We start from the raw sequence: 20388 nt of genomic DNA, 5'->3' as shown, positions 1-20388 counted from the left end.
CAGATTAAGAAATTTCTAATTTTTATTATTATTTTGAAGACATTTAAAAACTACCTTAAATTTAATATCTAGAGAGAGTTACTTCAAAAATAGCAGAAAAGTCCTATTTTATTATGCATTATGTTGCATGACAGCCAACAAAGAAATACTCATTTGGGAGTCAAAACCTTCTAGAGGATTATTTATATAGCTATGCAGATCTCTATAATGTAACATTTGTATATACTTATCCTTGCTAACACCAGATGTCCTGATTTTGACATTTATCCAAACATGGTCATGGGATATTTTAAGGGTATTTCAAGGAATTCAAATTAGTCAGAAGAAAGACTAGACTCGTTGGCGGCAGACTCATCATTTTTTCTTCTAGAAGCATAAAGTATCCATTACCTCCTCATTGAGTAGGTAAATTGAGTGTAAAGTTAGCATTCATCAAAACAGAACACAAACTTACGGCATAGCATGACACATACTTAATGTTTCCTACCCAGAACATACTTAATGTTTCCTACCCAGATGGGCCCACCCGCGCCTAAATTTGTTAGTAATACCCCAGTGTTAGCTTTTTATTGCATCTCTGCCAAAGCTAGAGATATATGTAGACACATCTTCTGATTTCTGCAGATATGATATTTTAGTCAGTAAAAAATTCTTAAATACTATGTGACAAATGTATCTGCTTTTCTCTATTATAAGATTATGGAGGCATGTCAATTGCCATTTTGCCATTTTCTTGGCAAAAAGTTTTTCTTAATTCTGGAAGGTAAATTATCCATGCTCATTTCCTGTTTTGACAAAATCACTTACAAAACAACATTCTTCTTTGAATCTTTTCTTTGAACAACACTCTTTTTTTAATCATTTTTTTTAAACATTTTTTCTTTCATTTTGATACATTATAATTTATAACACCAGCAGAAATATTAAAAATAAAAATAAAGCTTTGCAATAAACAGGTACAGCAGAAATAGACTTTGTTTTCGATACACTTTATGTTTGCTCTACATCAACCGGAATACAAGTCCAATATTTAAGATTTAAGGTGCCAGATTAAATACTGTCTTCATCATCTAGACTTTCTGGAAAGAAAGAAACAAAGAAAGAAATTGTGTATTAGTTAATTGATGTTGTAATGCACAAATGCTGAAAATAGTGAACACAAAACAATTGATATTTGAGCACTGGAATATATTTAAGCTTTTGAAGCGGTTTCTTCAGATTTGCAGTGGAACAGTTCATTTACAGTAATAAACAAGAGGAATGAACATAAAGCAAAACCAGTGTTAATTAACAAACACAAGTATTAGTGGATTAGTCATGTGACAGACCTTGCAGCACAGTTTTAAGGTTAGAATCAAAGGAGAGCAGTCATACTCAAGGGAGCTGCTGGAGGAACTGATCAACCTCATCCTCATAGCTCTGAGGTAAGGATGAGTCAGTGCTTTTGGACTGGTTAGACAGTGTTAAGGCATCTTCTGGGCTACAAGGAAATATAAGAACAGTGCACAGCTTCTTACATGCATAGCTTTGGAGAACAAATTCAGCAGTGGGGATGAGTTTCCTGATCTAACACACCTAACTAATAGTCTTTGAGCAAGCAAATCAGCAATTGGAGTTTATATTAATCTTTATTGTTATATATTGTTATTGTTGGTTATCTATCTATCTATCGATCGATCTATCTATACTTTTACTTCAAAAAAATTAAGAAATAAATTGCACTTAATTAAAGGTGCACCTTAGGCACCTTTTCCTGTTATAGTTATTAAAAAGGTAGCATTAGTAGTGTGACCCAGCATGACCCAGTCACAACCAGTAATGGCCCAATCTTTCATGAATAATTAACTGTTAAATTAACAAAATAGAATTATCTTGTCTTGTTTTGTGGTCCTTACCTTTTTACAATTAATTAAATATAGGTTGTTGTTTGTTTGTTTTTCTTAAAACATTTTAAGCATCAAGGTGCCTTCATTTCTAAATGTGAGGAATGGCATTTTTATATGCTTGCATAATTATTGCATGCACAAATGCCCATCTCTAACAATCTTTCTTACCTTCTCTTTCCTGCTAAGACAGAGTTCAGGTACTTCTTGGCCGCCATCTGCTTGCGATATCGGCTGTAGTTGTCTGTAAACACCGCGTCTGAGTGACGCTTAATACGTAGGTCATCTGCACTCAGCTCATCGCTAGAAATTAAACCAAACATATACAGATATTCATAACCTTAATAAATGATTGTTCTTTGTAATGTCACTGGCCATTTATTTGTAATTCACTACTCCTGTTTTATAGACATATACATCAATGTAATTAAATAAACCATGCAAATAAATGTTCATTTGGGATAATAGCTTACATCACAATATTGTGATGTAAGCTATTATCCCAAATGAACAGTTATTTGCATAGTTAATATCCTACTGACTAATTCTGTTTGGACAGATATTAGTACTGGTAATTAAATATTCTGCTACATGAGACACACTGAACAGCCATTTGTACGCTTAATTAGGTTCAGGGTCATGGGTAGTGAATGTTTTCAGGGAAAATCTTAAACAAAATCTCTAAAATCTAAATTCTGCAATGATGGAGAAATTCATTTTTACCTGACACGCTTGGCAAGTAAGGATTCAAGGTATTCTTTAGCTGAAAGCTGTCCGAGAAGCTTGCTGTATCCACTGGTGAAGAGTCCATCAGCATGTCTTGGTGGTCTAAATAACGAAAGAAAAATGTATCCATATCAATAACAAAAAATATCAACATATAGTCATTAAATATAAGTTTAAAACAAACATTAATACATGCATCTTTTTAGTTTCAAGTAAATATTTTAAATCTACAACTTTTATACAAAGGCTGGTATATAAAATTATTTATTTACCTTTCAACTGTGTTTGCAATTTCATACAAAAGTTTGTACATTTCCAGATCCTGAGAGGGCTCCTTTGGCCAGGCACCGTCACCATCACTGTTCAGACTGCCTGACCTACAGAACATCACCTTGTCATTCTGTACTTTATTTAAATATTTAAAAAAAAAAAAGTAATAGGCCATTTATAGCCATTTTTAAATACATTTTGAAGAAAATCTTCTCACCTGATGGCAGAGTATGTGTTGATGGCTGGAAGAGCTGAAAGTGTTCTGCAGCACAGCACGCTACACACAGCCACAAAAAACATCTGCGAGGTGTTCACAGATCTTTTAGCTTTCTTCATATCTAACACAATAAGAGGCAGTAAGAATGGGTCAAGTGCATGCTGAAAAATTATGGGACAAAGCAGCACTGTTTTTTGTCACTGCGTTTGTTATCATCACAAGGACATCATTTATAGCTTTAGTAATATCTTTAAAAACAGGTGTACACAGTAATAGCGTCCTAAGGACCACTGATATACCTTGAAGGTTTGATTAAAAAATAATGAAAGGGACATGACATGCATCTTCTCAGGCAAAACATATACTTAAATAATAAATTATATTATTTTAAGAATAAACCTTTAAAACTTTAGATGTTAAAACCTTTTTAAAACTTTAGATGTTAAATTTTAAACAGTGAATCTATAGATTTTCTCTATATTTTATTTTAAACTGGGGTTTAAGAATGTTGAATATTTTCACATTTCTTGCAGTTTGATCTTAAACTGCATTCCTAGAATTTGTAAAATGTTCAACATTAAGGTATGCTAGTTATAATATATACGTATATTTTTATTTTGTCACTTACTGTATCAGAAGACGCTGTCCAAGGTACTAGAACCCAAAAAGCCCTGTGCGCACACAAACAAAAGAAAAATCACGATGTTTTTCCTCCGGAAAAAAATTCTGAAAGTTTTCTTCTTTTGTCTTGTTGTTCAGAGACGAGCTTTTCTACATCTGCTCCTGTCCTTCTCGACCTGCCGCATTTTATATACACGGTGGTTTCGTTTTCCTCTGACACTTTCCTGCGTCATGACGGTCCCGCGGGCCGAGCAGAGAAATGACTGGGAGGAAATTAACGGCCAGTGGTCTGGTACTTTGATGAAATCGCGTTTGTTTAACTGATGAGGCTGACTCGTTTTACTAGCAACCGCCTGTGTGCAAAGTGGCCAAGTACATATTCATTCTGAGTATAATTAAAAAATAATAATAATAATAATAAAAATTAATATATAAATAAAATGCACACCGACGGACATAAATAAATAGACAGACAGAGAAATTCACTGATTTTGTCTCCCTATACATAAAAGTAAATTCTTATTCAATGATTAAAATGTTTAACGTAAAATTCAATCCACATATGGTGTATGGAGGCTTTTCAGCTGTCTGGAAAAACAGCTTTACTGTGAATAGTCAGTGGATGCTTTGAAATACAGGAGGATATTGCGGGAAGGCTTGCTTCACTGAACAGTTGTTTTTTAAAAAGGAATGATCACACTCAACAAGACAGTGCTCCTGATCACATTGTGAACGCCACCAAAAAGTGGCCAGATAACAAGTCTTTATTTTTTCATCCTTGCTCATTTCCAAGAACCCATGGAGAAGTCATCAGAACTCCACAGAGACAGCAATCCAAAATCAGGATTAGAAGCAAAATTCAACACTTTAGTGTCTGCTTATAAACAACATACCTACTGCAAGTGTAAATTGCATTTCCAGGTCTAGATAATTCTAGATTTTGATTATGTGGTGCTGATTAATTTTCTTTTGCAGCAGCTCTGTTTGGTTGTAATTAAATTAACAGGTTTTAATATATATGCTTGTTCTAACGTTGTTTCCATAGTAACACCGGGATGTGCTGGGTGGACATGCCAAATAATCCAATTTTAATTAGTTTAAATTTTAGTGGAATTAAACAAGCAAACCATTTACTCTTTACTTTGTGACTGGCCAGTTAACACCATACTGCTGTTGATTATTTTCCTATGACAGCATGCCAAAAATGTTTTCCTTCTTTAATTTGATTCCTTAATTAATTCCTTTTATTCCTTAATTAACATGTCTTCTTGTGATTTATTATCATGTACACTCTCATAAAAATAGAAGGATTTGTGAATATATAGTACAAAAATACACACCGGCCATGTTTAGTCATCCCTTATAAAACATGTTAGCTATGTTTGCCTATATTTAAAAGGGTTTTCAGGATAACTAAATCATGGTAGGTGTGTAGCTGAGTAAATGTTAATAATATGTATTTGTTATAGGCTGACACATGTACAATTTCCATATCAGGTTTGATTTGCTCAATTTTCAAGTGAAGCAATGAATATTATTTTGTTCAATATATATATTAACTAAGTAAGCTAGTTAACTTAGCATGCACATTCTTCAGATAAACCCTTTGATATATCTTTTTATCCTATAATACTAAGAAGTGACCTGAAGTGGTTCTATTGCTAGTCAATGTAATGCGAGAAGAAGAGTTACTTTGTGTACAATCTATGTTACTCTGATGTCATAAAATAATCTCAGACTGAGAGATCATGCAAAAGATCAAAGGATGACATGCAACCCCAAAATATTTTTTTATTCTAAACCTGTGTGCTAAAATGGCTAGCTAGTGGTTGAATGCATGGCCAGTATTTTAAATCTATTATGTTATGTACAAGTCAATTTTTTCCCCCATTTGTTTTCAAATATTGGTTTTCAGATGTCACAGGACACACGTTCATCATCACCCTGATTAGATTCATAAACTTATGACTAGGAGAGAGTTGGACTGGTCATTACAGGCATCGTGTTTCATCATTACAAGTTGCCTATGCGCATTTCCAACTCCCAGAGTGCATTGGCCCACAGGGTCAATCAGATTACAGTATTCTGCATGTTCACTAATCAGATTGGACCTCTCATTTTCATCTGCTGTAGATTCAGGTCAGTGAGTAAGACACTTTATTAAACTTTAAAAGCAGAAAATGCAAAAACTAACTGCTGTAAGTATGTTTTTGCTGTTTGCTGTTTGGACATTGTATTGCATCAGGTATTACCGTAAGGCTTTCAGAGGCCTTTAACCACATACATGTCCTAATCCAGTCTCATTCCAAACATTTTCTACATATTTGCTCTAGAGACACTTTTGAACCAGAGTTGCTCTCACACAATACATCTAACTGATTGTTAAATTCATCTATGTCTCGCCTGAGCATGGACCTTAAACCACACAATTACCACAGTGCCAATTGGTTAAAGCAACTTTAACAGTTTGATTACTTGTCAAAAAGACTTATAATCAAGACTTATAATTGAGAATATATATATACTATCAAAGAGTCAGATGAGCAGGTTGATCATTTAAGTGGCAGTGGCAGCTGTGTAGGGTGCAGGCTAAAAGAATAATTCTATATTGCACAAGAAACCATAAATTAATTAGTTACACAGTTTATATTTCCAGGAACTGGAGGACCAATTATGATGAAGTGGTTGTTGAAAATTACAGAACATTGATAATCAAAAGAAAAAAAAATTACATTTTAAAATCAGTCAGATTCCAAAGTAATTAGCTACTGCAGAAGTCAATTATTGGTTTCATAACATCTGTGCAGTTGATGCCCAAGGCCTCATTCAAGGGACTTTAAATTTTCACCATTTATCCCTTGTATTAATTACGAACTTGCTAATAACATCTGACTAACATATGAGAACTCCATAACTCTAGGAGATAGATAAGAAAAAAGAAAAAGTGCTTTGTACTTGTCACATGTAATTCTTTCTTTGCATATCCCCATGTTAGAAAGCTGAGGTCAGAGCACAAGGTCAGCCATGATACAGCTCCCCTTGAGCACAGAGGGCCTTGCTCAAGATCCCAAAAGTGGAAGCTTGGCGATACAGGAGCTTGAACCCCTGACCTTCCAATTAATAACCAAGAGCCTTAACCACTGTAGTAACCGTAGTACCTTTTTTAGGGTTTTTAGCGTTTTTTTCGAGCAACTTTAACTTTTTTAAACATGGATTAGCTCCTCTAGTCTTATTATTAAGAACACAGGAAAAGTAGAGAAGTTTTTGTCCAGCCCAGTAGATTGTGTAAATTGTTTGCTGTTTTAGTTTTACATTATCCTAATAAGTGGCTCTTAGTTTGTAATGTTCTCAATTTACTTTGAAAACATTACAAAAAGGCCACTGCACTCTTGACATTTATGGCCCGTGGCATGTTATAAAAAGAGTCTCCACTGTAAGTGATTGGTTTTCCACTATGTGCATTTTCTTCAGGATTTCCAAATTGTTAGTCACATTACAAGCAGCAAAAATAATTTGGTAAAAAAAAAAAAAATTTACTGGATAGCTGCTAAAGTATAAGTGATAACAGGTACTAACATGTTTCATGGCTGTCCATGAAATGAGCTTGAGTAAATATAGATTGTATGCATTGACAAGTGCTGTAGTTTAAGAGAAATAGAAACACTTCAGGATACTTTCTTATAACAGCCCACCACCAAAGTGTTTATTCTGCACATAATATTTTAATATTGATAATTATCTATCTAGTTGTCTATCAGAAGACATGTGTTCTGGTAAAGGAAATGTGAAATAAACACACATATATACTGCTACTTAATGAAAGTAAATTTATTAGTGTTTTCTGCAATTTATACATATCATGAGACAACGTGACACATGAAATTTGAAGATTTATTTATTGATATAAGTGATATCATCATGTCACAGGTTTCCAAGCATCAACAGTAGATTTATCTACAACGGGTTTGCTTGACGTTAAGAGCGTTTGCCTTGGTCTTTGTGTAGGCATGTGTGCTAAGATTGATGAAGCACTGCTGGAAAGCAGACATGGTTGAGTTAATGGTGGCCTGTGCATCTGTTATGACCGGACTGCACTCATTTCCTGAGACTTGTGCTGAGGGACTATCAGTGAAGAGAGGGAAACCAGAGAGGGAAATTGGCCCCTAATCTAGAAAGCTCTTCTGTTGATTTGAGCCTGGTTTTGTGGAGTCATGGGCAAATGCTGTGACGTCCTTCGAGCTATGATCATACCATTTCATGACTTAGAGTGCTTGAGATTTAGGCAAAGACCAAGCAACTAAGATTGGCTGCTAAGTATGTTAGTCTTTTCAATTTGTTAATGTTCTAGAAGTTAATGTTCTAAATCTGCTTTATTCATTGTTCACCTGTTTTCTTCCTTTCTTGAAGAAAAAATGGATAATGATTTTAAAATTATTCCATATTTATAGCCATTTTGTAGTTTTTGTTAAACAAATAAAATTCAGATCATTATACATCAAATGGAAAAGGGGGTGCATTGTAGATCTTTTTTTTATTTTTTTTATTATATAGCTTTATTATTATTATTATTTTATTATTTATTATATTATCAAATTGGTGTGTTCACATTTTTACAAATGTTTGAAGATTTTAGGCTTTTGGTTTGTACAAAATGAAAGTAAAATGCTTAAAACTTCCTAGCTATGATTTGGAATGATTGAAGCATTATGAAAACATACAGTATTATTTAGTAACTAGTATTATTCATACCAGAGATGGCAAATGTACAAACATCCTTGACTCAAGTAGAAGTACAAATACTCAAGTTTTAAAATACTGGGATAAAAGTTAAAGTACTGACTATACTTTTTTACCCAAGTTAAATTAAAGAAGTTTGGACTATGACTTTTACTTAAGTACAAATTAGCCATTACCTATTTTAGTGTCACGCTGCTCCTCACATCATATTTATATATTAATACAAAAGAATTTAAAATTGTGTTACCTAATGAATGTATCCAGGTTGAACAACCACCAAATAGAACACAAGCAGAGAAAAGATGATGATGATTATATGATATCAGATGTCTCATGTTTACATCGCTGACTCCCTCTGTCTCATCCATGTTATCCATACTTCTTACTGCCTTCTGCCTTACTTGTTGTTAGCATCATAAACTAGCCTACATCTGTGGTGTGTAAATGATACACCAGTGGTTAAATGAAAAGGCTGTGCAATTACAAAAAATAGGTTGATAGGCTAAAAACAGCACGCAATTAGGAAAAAAAATGATCATGTCACCAAATAGATAAAACTAAACTAAGAACCCTTGTTGAAAAGTGGAAAGTACAGATACTTGTGTATAAGTAATAGTAAAAATTTATCCGAAAAATTTATTGTGAAGTAAAGTACTGATACCAGAAAAATCTATTTAAGTACAGTAATAAAGTATTTGTACATTATTTAGTTACTTCATTAAAATTAATAGGAAATGGACCTAGTTAGGAGATAAAGAATTCTTGTTATTAACATTAACCTTGCTTTCCAACTGTCTTATAAAAACATGGGGATGTTTCTGGGGAAAAGGTTAGCTTTCTGGGTCAGGGGTTATGTTTATACATTTTCTTATTACTTGCCATGAATTTGTTTAAGAATCCCAACCATGGATGGAAAGATGGAAAGTAATTTACTTTCCTAGTAACTTCAAACTATTCAGTATCTATGGTCAAGCTAATAAAAAAGACTTATGGTGACGAGTGTCAGAAATTAAGTTATTAAATTATATCTTCTTTTCCCACTGCCATATAAGACTGGTTGGTTGATAGAGGTTAAGGTTAGAGTTTGTGGGCAGGGTTTATGCTTGTACTTTTACGTACAACTTTTTCATAAGTAAAATCACAAGCAACCAAATTTGCAAACATTTTCATAATATTTGACCTTTTTAGTTTGCTTGAAAATTCTTAGTTATAATATTAAATGGTGTAGCAGAAAGAAAGAAAATTATTTAGTGTCAAATAAAGTCCAAATTCATACCACAATAATTTGTTCTTTTAAATTGGTACATATTTTTCATATAAACATATCTTTATTTGTACAAAAAAATTATGTGCAATTTCTATCATAGTATGGAACAAATAAAGCTGCATTTTCTTCTGTGTGGTCTTTTTAGTCTTGTACTACATAGCAGTGAGCGATGTAAAAGGAAGCAGGTGTCAGAAACACAACCCGAGATGCTCAATCCTAATCCTGTGAGAATTACTGGTAAAAAGGGCAGCCATGCGACATTTTACATTGTGCCTTCACTAACTCGTGCAAAATTGCTTTTTAAAATGTTGATATATTGCTTTATTGAAAGTGTAACCATGCTGGAGGTGTGATAGATTATTACTATTAAAAAAAATGGACATTAAATTTTGGTTTGACGTCACAGATCTAATTGCACTCTGATGTAGGTTTGACCTGTCTTTACACAGGGGGCCCTTAAAAACAAACAGTATTTTAAAAAAACAGTATCTTTCTCTTCTTTCAGCTGCTCCCATTAGATGTCACCACAGCAGATCATTCGTCTCCATACTCTTTTGTTCTTTACATCTGCCTTTTTCAAACCAACTGCATGTTTTTCCTCACCACATCCATAAACCTCCTCCTTGGCCTTCCTCTTTTCCTCCTTCCTGGCAGCTCTTCTGACCGTTATACCTCATGTCCCTCCTCTGCACAAATCATCTAATTCGGGCCTTTCTCAGCTTGTACCTATAACATCCTACATACGCTGTCCTTCTAACAAACTAATTTCGAATCCTGTCCATCCTCGTCACTCCCAATGAAAATCTCCACATCTTCAGCTCTGCTACCTCCTGCTCCACCTCCTGTCTTTTACTCAACGCCACTGTCTCTAAACCATACAACATCGCAGGTCTCACCACAGTCCTATAAACTTTCCCTATCACTCTTGCAGATACCCTACTATCACAAATCACTCCTGCCACTCTTCTCCACCCACTCCACCCTGCCTGCACTCTTTTCTTTACTTCTTTAACACACTCTCCATTACTATGCACTGTAGAGCACAGGTACTTAAACTCATCCACCTTCACCACCTCTTCTCCCTGCAACCGCACCACTCCACTGCCCTCCCTCAACTTCACACACATGTACTCTGTCTTTCTCTTACTGACTTTCATTCCCCTTCACTTCAGCACATACCTCCAGCTCTCCAGGCTCTTCTTCACCTGCTCCCTACTCTCACCACAAATCACAATATCCCCCACAAACATCATACTTCATGGAGACTCCTTTCTGACCTCGTCCGTCAATCTGTCCATCACCACTGCAAACAGGAAAGGGCTCAGAGCCGATCCTTGATACAATCCAACCTCCACCTCAAACCAGTCTGTCGTTAAAATTGCACACTTCACTGCTGTCACACTGTCCTCATACATGTCCTGCACCACCCTCACATATTTCTTGGCACTCTGTCGTACGCTTTCTCTAGATCCACAAACACACAATGCAACTCCTTCTGACCTTCTCTATACTTCTCCATCAACATTCTCAAAGCAAATAATGCATCTGTGGTGCTCTTCCTCGGCATGAAACCATACTGTTGCTCACAGATGGTCACCTCCTCTCTCAGCCTGGCTTCTACTACTCTTTCCCATAACTTCATGGTGTGACTGATCAACTTTATTTAAAACAGTAATGCAGAAGTATATTGGTTGAATTAATTGAATTCAATATGTATCCAGTATTAAACTCTAATGTGTTTGGATGTCTTCAAGGTAATATTTTGTCACCCAAAGGTGTCAAGTCTCCATCCACAACGTGACTTAGTGTACACAGCATTCATTAATATATCAGCTCAAAGTCATCAACTCTGATGAGACGAGATCTTCATTTGCGAGAGAGTCTCAGCAAGTGCCCTGCATTCTTTTTTTTAAAAGGACAAATGATTAGAGACACTCGTCTACTTGAAATATCCTCCCTCATCACTTCAAAAAACCTAATTATCTGCAGCCCCTTGACTGTTTTTTCCTTGAATAACACACATTTTTCACACATTGTACTTTTTGCTAAAATTGACATCAAACATAAACATATATATTTGATAGGATTAATATTATTATTTAAAAGTGTCTCTTTTGAATATGTGATAATTTTTTGTGTATTACACAATTCATTTTCAAATTTGATATTTTTCTTGTGAATTCCCACTTTATTTACTTCACATTGTTAGTTACATTATTCATTTATTGTCACTAATATCACCTCATTTGATTTTTCACTTTAATTTGAAATATTTATTAGTGTCATGCACTCAAAAATATATGTTGGACTTACTTAACTTTATGTCAACAGGTTCCACGTAACTCAGTTAGGTTGCATTTAAGTAACAATATTAATTTCAGTAAACTTAAGTTAATCACAAAGTTAATGTAATGTTTAGTTAAATCAACTTAACATTCTTAATTAACTTAATATATTAAAACTAAATTAAGTTCAATTATTCTAAAATTTTTAATGTTGCCTTCAACCAAAACAAATAATCCAGTTTTATTGATTAGTTTATTCAATGAATCTACAGGTATTTACATTTTTTTCCAACAACAATGTGTACATTACAAAATATGAAAACTGCCTTTATTTTCCAAAAATCGAATGTACTTATTACAAAAATACTAATAAAACTATAAGCATTTACAAAATAATACAAAACATAATAATTAAAAAAAAACAATTTTTTTATATTTCCTTTTTCTTTGAAACTGAAAAAAGCTAACAATGCATCAGTTATTCAATGCAAGACCAACATTGAAAGGAATGAACATGATCAGTACTGAAACAAATGTACTGCTACAGCAAACAGCACAACTTTATGGAGAAAACATACAGTATGTCCTGCCTTATAACAAGAGTTTATTTTTCAGGACCTGGACCTTGTTTGGATGCTTGTTTGCATTTAGTTCCATAAATAACTTTTGAAATACTTCAAAAGTGTATCTCAGATTTTGTGGACCAAGTATCACAGAACATGCATTTGCCACATTGTTCAGGTTTTCAAATATTTGGATGCCTTTAATGATGATGCCAACATCTTCTTATGGGTCTGTAGCATCTGCTCCTTCATGTACAATGACATAGAATCCCAGGGTGGTGTTGCGCATCAAGGTTGCAACGACATCATGTTTAACATCCTAAAAATATTAAGTATAAAAAGAGAATTACCAACAGATCAAAGGGGAGAGGAGGGGTTTGTTGCACAGAAACATAAAATACGTTTTAGAAAAATGTAAATGACTTACCATACACTCCTTCACACGGTTTGATGGTCTTCATTCAGGTAGACAATAAGGGCTTTCAGGATGCATTCACGTTTGTTTCTCAATGGAGACAATCTGAACAATGAAAAATGAGCATGAGTTAGCGCTTTACTGTACATCTAAAACTTTAAGTAGCATCATACAGATTATCCCACTGTGTTGTTTTTACAAAAGTCAAGTTTGTCAATCCTAGCGACCAGTCAAAGACAACCAAAAATGGATCAGGAGAATTTTTCAATTTCTGCTATGGAAAAGATGCACAATAAAAGGTGCAAAAGGTGCAAAAAACAACTCTGGTGAATACTGTTTCATTTAAACAGTCTGGTTTCAAATGAAAAGCCGCAAACTATCCAGGTCGCAGATTCGGTAACACCCTGAAATTGAGTTACGGTACAGAGGTTTTCCAAGACGGGTTCTACTTGGAATAGGCCTTTCAAGGTTCCATCAAAGAAGTCGAGTCCTCGCACTGTGCATCAGGTGCAGCAAAATGTTACAGTACATATTGTTATCCACGTTTCTCGCAATGAACCACGGCTCATGATGCTACCACCACCATGCTTGACTGTACGCAAGACACAATTTTCTCCACACACGCTGGACTCCATCTGAGCCAGACAAGTTTATCTTAGTGTCATCAGACCACAGGACATGGTCCAGGAATTGGACAGGTTGTTCTTCAGCAATCTGTTTGTGGGTTTTCTTATGAGAAGTTTCAGAAGAGGGTCCTTCTGGCACGATGGCCTGCAAATCGACTTGTTGCAATGTGTAGCATATGGTCTGAGCACTGACAAGCGAAGCTTCAGCTTTTGCAACCTCTAAAGCAATGCTGCAGCAATTCTGCACCTGGCGCACAGTGCGAGGACTCGACTTCTTTGAGGGAACCTTACGAGGCCTATTTCAAGTAGAACCCCCTCTTGGAAAACCTCTGTACTGTAACTCAATTTCAGGCTGTTAACGAATCTTCAGTCTCGGCAACTTTGTGGAGAGCAAAAATTCTAGATCTTAAATCCTCAGAATTTTCTTTGTCATGAGGTGCCATGTGGAACATCCAATAGTCAGTGTAAGAGAATTGCACTCATTTGTATACACACACACACACACACACACTAATTATATATTAGTGTGTGTGTGTGTGTGTGTGTGTGTGTATCTCTCTCACACACACACACACACACACACACACACACACACACACACACACAGACATTATATATATATATTATATATATAAAATGTCTTTTAGAAATATTACCTCTAGGAATGGCCTACTAATATCCGATCACTGCCGTCCTTATGCCAGACGAAGACAAACAGCATGGCAAAGATTAATATTACCCAAATAATAAGAATCGAATAATAAAATCAAAATCACATTTCAACAAATATAAATTAAATTAAAGCGAAAAACAAGAATGTAAGTAACATGAATGTGAAACCCACACATGAGGATTACGGTAACATCATGAAAATATCATACAAAACATGAGAATATTCGCGATTAACCAACCTAACCTAATGACATCCTCAATATATATAGATAAAAAAGTGAAATCTCACCTGGCTGTGTGTCCACAAGGAAAAATCTTCGCTTGTTTTCTCTTTTTGCACTGTGAACTTTGTTTAAACTGATTCCCATTAAATGGCGCCGATCAAAAACAGAGCAGAAAAGTTCGCGTTGAATCTCCTTTTCATCTGCGCATGTGCGGATAATACTCCACCTGTTGACCAAAGCGCGGTACTGCAGAAGCAACACAACTCTTTCATTCGTTTTACTTAAATTAGTTGTGTTAAACTGAAATCTTACTATTTTTACATTTTGTCAACACGACTCTTTTCATTTTAATACACAAACTTAACTACATTATTTAATTTAAACATAGTTATATATGTTGGACCTACAGCAGCCACATTTCATTTTTTTGAGTGTGTGATTTTCTACACAGTTCATTTATTTTCACATGATTTTCAGATGATTCATTCTTTTAAAACTTTTCTTTACCATTGATTTATTTTCATGGTATATGTGCATTTGGTTTGATTCGATTTTTATGACTTTTCTTGAGTGACTTATTTTCACAGTTTATATTTATATAATTATTTATGTATACATTTTGAGGTGATTTATTTCTTTCCACATGATTGTTTTGCATGTTTCAATTATGTTTACATCAGATCACATGGAAACAAAAAATCTCCACTTATGATCATATACTATTTATATGCATGTGTATTTTAGGGGATTACATTGTGAAATGCACAAAGTAACATTTTACTCACATGAAACAAATTGACAGGTAATCAGATGAATCACTTATAAACAAGTGTGAAAAAGTGTTCTGGGCAATGAGCAGTATGCTCTGCTCAGATCACTAATTTGCTGTTTTGCAGTTTATTAATAATCCCAATCCACTTCACTGAGAAGTTCACAGCCACTCAATGCATTTCTGTGTTTTCTAAATGAAAATGTTGTTTTAATGAAAATAGCAACTTATTAGTAATAACTCTACTGTCTCATGTTCCTTTCACAGTCCCAGCCTTGTTGATTGGCTTTGCTCTGCAGGGGCCCTGGCCTGATTAACGCTCATTAGATTGGAGAGGGAGCTCTTGAGACTGAAGACAGAATGATGAAGGCTTTCTATGGTGACTTTCATGTATAGCTCTGGGTTTCGGGCAAAAAGTAATATTTTCAGGCTATTCTGAAACAGAGCATGAGTGACCTGTAAATTGTATAGAATATATTTTTCAATTTATTTAATGCGTGGGGAAAGTTTTTGAGCTTAAATGATGGATTGACCGTGAGTCGTGAGGCATAGCACCATCTAGTGTCCAATCTTTAATTAGTATTAACAAACATTTACATCTCGTAAACCAATCAAACATAGTTATTTATTATAATTATAATAATTATTAATGCCTTGTCACTGCAGATCATTTCAAAAACACAATAATTTTCACCGTTTTTAAATATTTGAGACTACTGACAGTACTTTTCATATTTAAGCTTGGCTCCTATTTTGGTTCCTGAAAGTTTCTTTTTGAACTCCTCATCCATTTGTTTACTCTGAGCCTCACTGAAGTGGTTCTTCCAGTCTCCTACCTCACCTGTTACAGAAGAAAAAACAAGAGCAAGGATGAAAATGGATAGATAGTCTCCAGTCAATGCTATATTATTAAAAGTCAGAGACAATTAACATTTTATTTGCACTATATGTGAGTAGAAATATAAATACAGTATTGGTCTTAGTACATCATTGCTATATTTAAAAGTAAATGTTAACATTTTCTGGTTAATATTACTCCAATTATATTGTTTACATTTATTTATATTTTAGTAAAAGAACAAAATAACTCCCCTATTAATAAAGTCCCAATAATAGAAGTACTGATTTATGACAGTTATATTTTGATCACAGCACATCATACCTTTAAGAAGATGGTGCAGGAGAAAAATTTGACAGTTTTCTACTCTTATATGTACACACAGTAAGAGAACTATTACTTCACACAAATTACCAAAAGCTTTAAGCTTTTTTAAAAGCTTAAGAAGCACCTTTTTTTAAAACTGCTGTTAATGTTGCATCACAGGGTATTTATTTTCCAATTGAAAATGGTTCACCTGTGATATGTACTACACACAATTAATTTATAGAAGGAAATACTTTTCATCCTCTTTCCTACATAAGCTCACATACACCCATGATTGATGACTGTCTCTGTGATTGGCAGAGGAAATAGCATATTCCAACCCTCCCACACAGATCTATAAAGTAGATATCTACAAAATTAATCATGTTTTTGGAAAATAATGAACAACAGAAAGGTGTGGAAAAAAGTGGAGTTAGCGTTGGAAATCTATTAACACCAAATAACTTAATTACCTTTTCGGAAAATGATTTTGGCAAGTTGTCCATGAGAAATATTAGTGCTTGACTGCATGGCACTGAATGTGCTTTCTCCAGTGATCGTCTTGATCTGTTCCTCTGTCAGGGTGAGGCTGAAAAAGTCTGTAATTTTCTTGAGAGCCTCAAGCAGGTTCTAAGGAAATAAGGCATGATATTGTAGTAAACACTTTTCTGTGTATTTACTGCTTTTTGTAGCCGTACACTGCTACTGCTACTGCTGATTTTCAAATAAGACAAGTTCATTATAATTCGTTTTCACTCCAGCATCAGATTGTCCGTTCATAGCTGTCTAGCATCACCAATTCCAAGCAGCCTTTAACAGAAACACTAGGCCAGGCAAGAATCAGAATGCATGACAATCAAACAGGTCAATAAGAAAATTGTAATTAGAAAAAAAAAGATTTGGTCATGTCAGCGGTACATAGATGAGAACTGAGCAAACATCAAGGTTTGTAAATAAACTAGTCTCTTTTCATGGTAAGTATATGGTCAATCAGTAACTCTGAATGGGTGCATTGTAGCGAGTGGAAACCAGTCCATGTTGGCCTAAGACTTTTTTGAAGGCCATGGATTTTGCTGGGAAATTGAGTTGCCAGAAGGATGTGACTTGACAAAGTATACTGAAAATAACTACAGTTTAAGATAAATACATAACAACACTCAAAAGACACAGAAATGGCACAGAAGTGGATTCCATTATTATTAAATTATAAGTTGTTGTTTTTGGGTTTTTTTTTTTCATTCACAGAGGATATATTTTATATAAGAAAAATATGTACACCAAACCTGGTATAATTATAATATTGAATTTTTACTTGATATGCTCAAATTCATAGTCAGATTTATACCTCCTTTAGTTCTTCATAGGTTACAATCAACACATTAGGGTCATCCATGTGTTTCTCCCAGCCCAATGCATGGTCAAAAAAAGAACCCCAGCCGACTGTGTATAAGAATTGGGTCAGTTTCTGACATCTATACATATATACACACATGAATCTTTACTTACATTTATAATTAAAAATGTAATTATAAGGATTAATTTATCAAGCTCTTGGGCCTTCGACTCACCTTCACCAGACATGAAGTCGGAGAAGAACTTGTCCCAGGACTCAGCATTGGGCAGCACTGGGTTGTTGTTCATAAAATGGTAATAAGAGACGACAGTGTCCTTGGGGTTTCGAAACACCACCAAAATCTGAGGTGAAGTCCAGCATAAAACATTACAAGAGTCCCGGGAATTGTTTATCTAAAATAAACCATGTGCTCCAAACTCTAATTTTAAGTTCTACTGCATGCATGATTGAACATGATTTAACACACTTATAATGCATATTAGTTTAAGTGTAGTTTCTAGTGTGTTCTCTCCCTCTGACCTTTGTTTTATTGGTTTTAAATGAAACAGGGATGTTATCAGGGTGTAAATGTGTTGCAAGCAACCGTCTTGATGTCATCTGAGCTAGAATCTGCAAAAATAAACATTGGGGGAAAAAGAGAGTTAAAATGTGGCAGAGCGTTATCCGTGAGAAAAAACTATAGCGTTGCACTCTTGGCACTAGCACATAGTTTTTATTCATCTCTGTCGGGAGTGACTGGAATGCAAAGCTCTGCAGCTTAATGTTCACAGTTAAAGGAAGTCCAACTGAGGGAGATCAAGTGGGGGGGGGGGTGTTTTGTTTTGTTTTTTTTACTTCTTGACCAATCCAGAAAGGCTGGAGAAGAAAAGAGAGGAACCAATATGGAGAACAAAAGTTTTGGTCTGTTTAGTAAGAGAATATATGGAAATGTTGAATAGAAAATATTCAAGCTAAAATTCCAATGTTGAAATATAATAAAAAGAATAAAATGTAAATATCAGTTTGCTCAAGTCTATAAACTAATTAAGGAAAACACGAAAGCTTTCAGTATATAAAGGATGTTATGTCTCAAATGATTTGAAGCTTCCGGAACAATATAAACCTTCTGTACATCTGGAGAGTTGAACTCAATCAGTGGGGGTCTATCAGGGAGAGTGTATCCACACGTAGCCATCATTTTTCTCAACACTCCCACCATCCAGTTACAACCTGGAACAAAATCAGAGAGAAAAAGAGCTTAGACTTTAGACTTTCCATTTTCATTTTTTGTACTTGTAAAGTAAGCAGTGTTGGCAAACTACAACACCCCCCAACACACACACACACGGAAGTGTGACTACAACACAATATCCTGTGAAACCTGGGAATTTTTTTAACTAACTGTAGTGCAACACTGCTGAACAATGAACTTAAAAACTCTGATCTGGAGTCTGGACTGACTGTGTAACCTGATCCCTTGCCAAACCCCATTTCCTATTTTAGAGCAGAAAAACCAGCTGAGAAGTTTACAAAAAAATGCTACAGCTGAGATTTCTTAAATGTAAAATCAGGTTTTACGGACCACATTTGGGATATGCCACCAGCATAATATCATCCTCCCTGGCCTCCAGGTCCTTCAAGGCATCCAAGTTCTCCGGTGGGCTCATGATCGTGGGGTAGAGGATCCCATTTCGCTTGTACAGCTTCTCCTCATCCTTCATATTGTTGCCCTTCTCCATGCTGGACTTTATAGTTGCTTTAAAAGTCTGAGCAGACATTTGGTCCATGTTTATAAAGGCACTGTTTTCTTCTTTTACTGCTGGCTGTAAAGTGGCTTAAGAGGAAGTATGTGTGTGAGTATATGTCTGTGTTGGGGGTGTGCGCATGTGTGCGTGCTTGAATGCGTGCATGTGTGTGTGTAGGAAGGGCTTGCGTGAGAAAGACTTGTTTGGGCGTTTCAGGTTGTTACCCATTCAAAGATCTTTGATCTTTTCTCATGATTACACATTTTAGTTTAGTATATTAAGAGATGTATAAGGGGTCCAAATATAATAATAATAATAATAATAATAATAATAATAATAATAATAATAATAATATTATTATTATTATTATTAATAATAATAATAATAATAATAATAATAATAATAATAATAGTAGTAGTAGTTGTAGCAGATTTATAGTGCTTTAGTATTTCAAGTGCAGCATTTGTTACTGTGTTACTGTGTGTTAAACGTGTCATATAAGATTCATGTATTATTAGGCACAAACTTTGATCCAATTACACTGAAGAAATTCTCATGTGTCACAATTCCTTGTAGTAAGAAGTGAAAAAATGTTAACTCCACTAAGGTCAAGTGGAAGTCCATAATAATGTTTAAATAAATTGTTATTGGTAAATTAAGCTCTTACTCTGCAAAATCCGTCCTTTCGAAGAAGAAACTACTTTTTTTCAAGAAGGAAATTTTGTGGTAATGCTACAAATATTATCATTGAGGATGTGTGGCATTCAAACACAACAAGCCCTTCAGAAAATTGTTACCACTAAAAAAGTTACCACTAATTTTCCTTGATTTGCTTTAGTGTTGGAAATGTAAATACTAAACTTTATAAGGACAGTTTTATTATTATTATTA

General features: G+C 34.7%; 2 protein-coding genes across 3 annotated transcripts; both read right to left on the bottom strand.

The window, feature by feature from the left end:
• Positions 1–982: 982 nt before the first annotated feature.
• Positions 983–3930, bottom strand: vipb (vasoactive intestinal peptide b). Of its 2 annotated transcripts, none has more exons than XM_046858012.1 (7): positions 3725–3930; positions 3097–3217; positions 2882–2986; positions 2607–2711; positions 2055–2186; positions 1375–1480; positions 983–1079 (listed from the first exon to the last, which is right to left on the bottom strand). In XM_046858012.1, exons 2-6 carry the CDS (start codon positions 3213–3215, stop codon positions 1375–1377), a joined length of 567 nt encoding a protein of 188 aa, XP_046713968.1. In that variant the 5' UTR covers positions 3216–3217; positions 3725–3930; the 3' UTR covers positions 983–1079. The 2 variants fall into 2 exon arrangements, with proteins under 2 accessions (XP_046713968.1, XP_046713967.1); XM_046858011.1 differs by having other exon boundaries at positions 1329–1480; positions 3725–3915.
• Positions 3931–15827: 11897 nt separating this feature from the next.
• Positions 15828–19646, bottom strand: LOC124391694 (sulfotransferase 6B1-like). Its single transcript, XM_046858442.1, has 7 exons — positions 19335–19646; positions 18876–18982; positions 18293–18382; positions 17988–18114; positions 17765–17859; positions 16893–17049; positions 15828–16116 (listed from the first exon to the last, which is right to left on the bottom strand). Exons 1-7 carry the CDS (start codon positions 19537–19539, stop codon positions 15989–15991), a joined length of 909 nt encoding a protein of 302 aa, XP_046714398.1. The 5' UTR covers positions 19540–19646; the 3' UTR covers positions 15828–15988.
• Between the last annotated feature and the right edge of the window lie 742 nt (positions 19647–20388).

Source organism: Silurus meridionalis, chromosome 9 (genome assembly GCF_014805685.1).
Source record: "Silurus meridionalis isolate SWU-2019-XX chromosome 9, ASM1480568v1, whole genome shotgun sequence".
Taxonomy (NCBI): Eukaryota; Metazoa; Chordata; class Actinopteri; order Siluriformes; family Siluridae; genus Silurus; species Silurus meridionalis.
The sequence above is the reverse complement of the archived record's forward strand: the minus strand, read 5'-3'. Positions and strand labels throughout refer to the sequence as shown.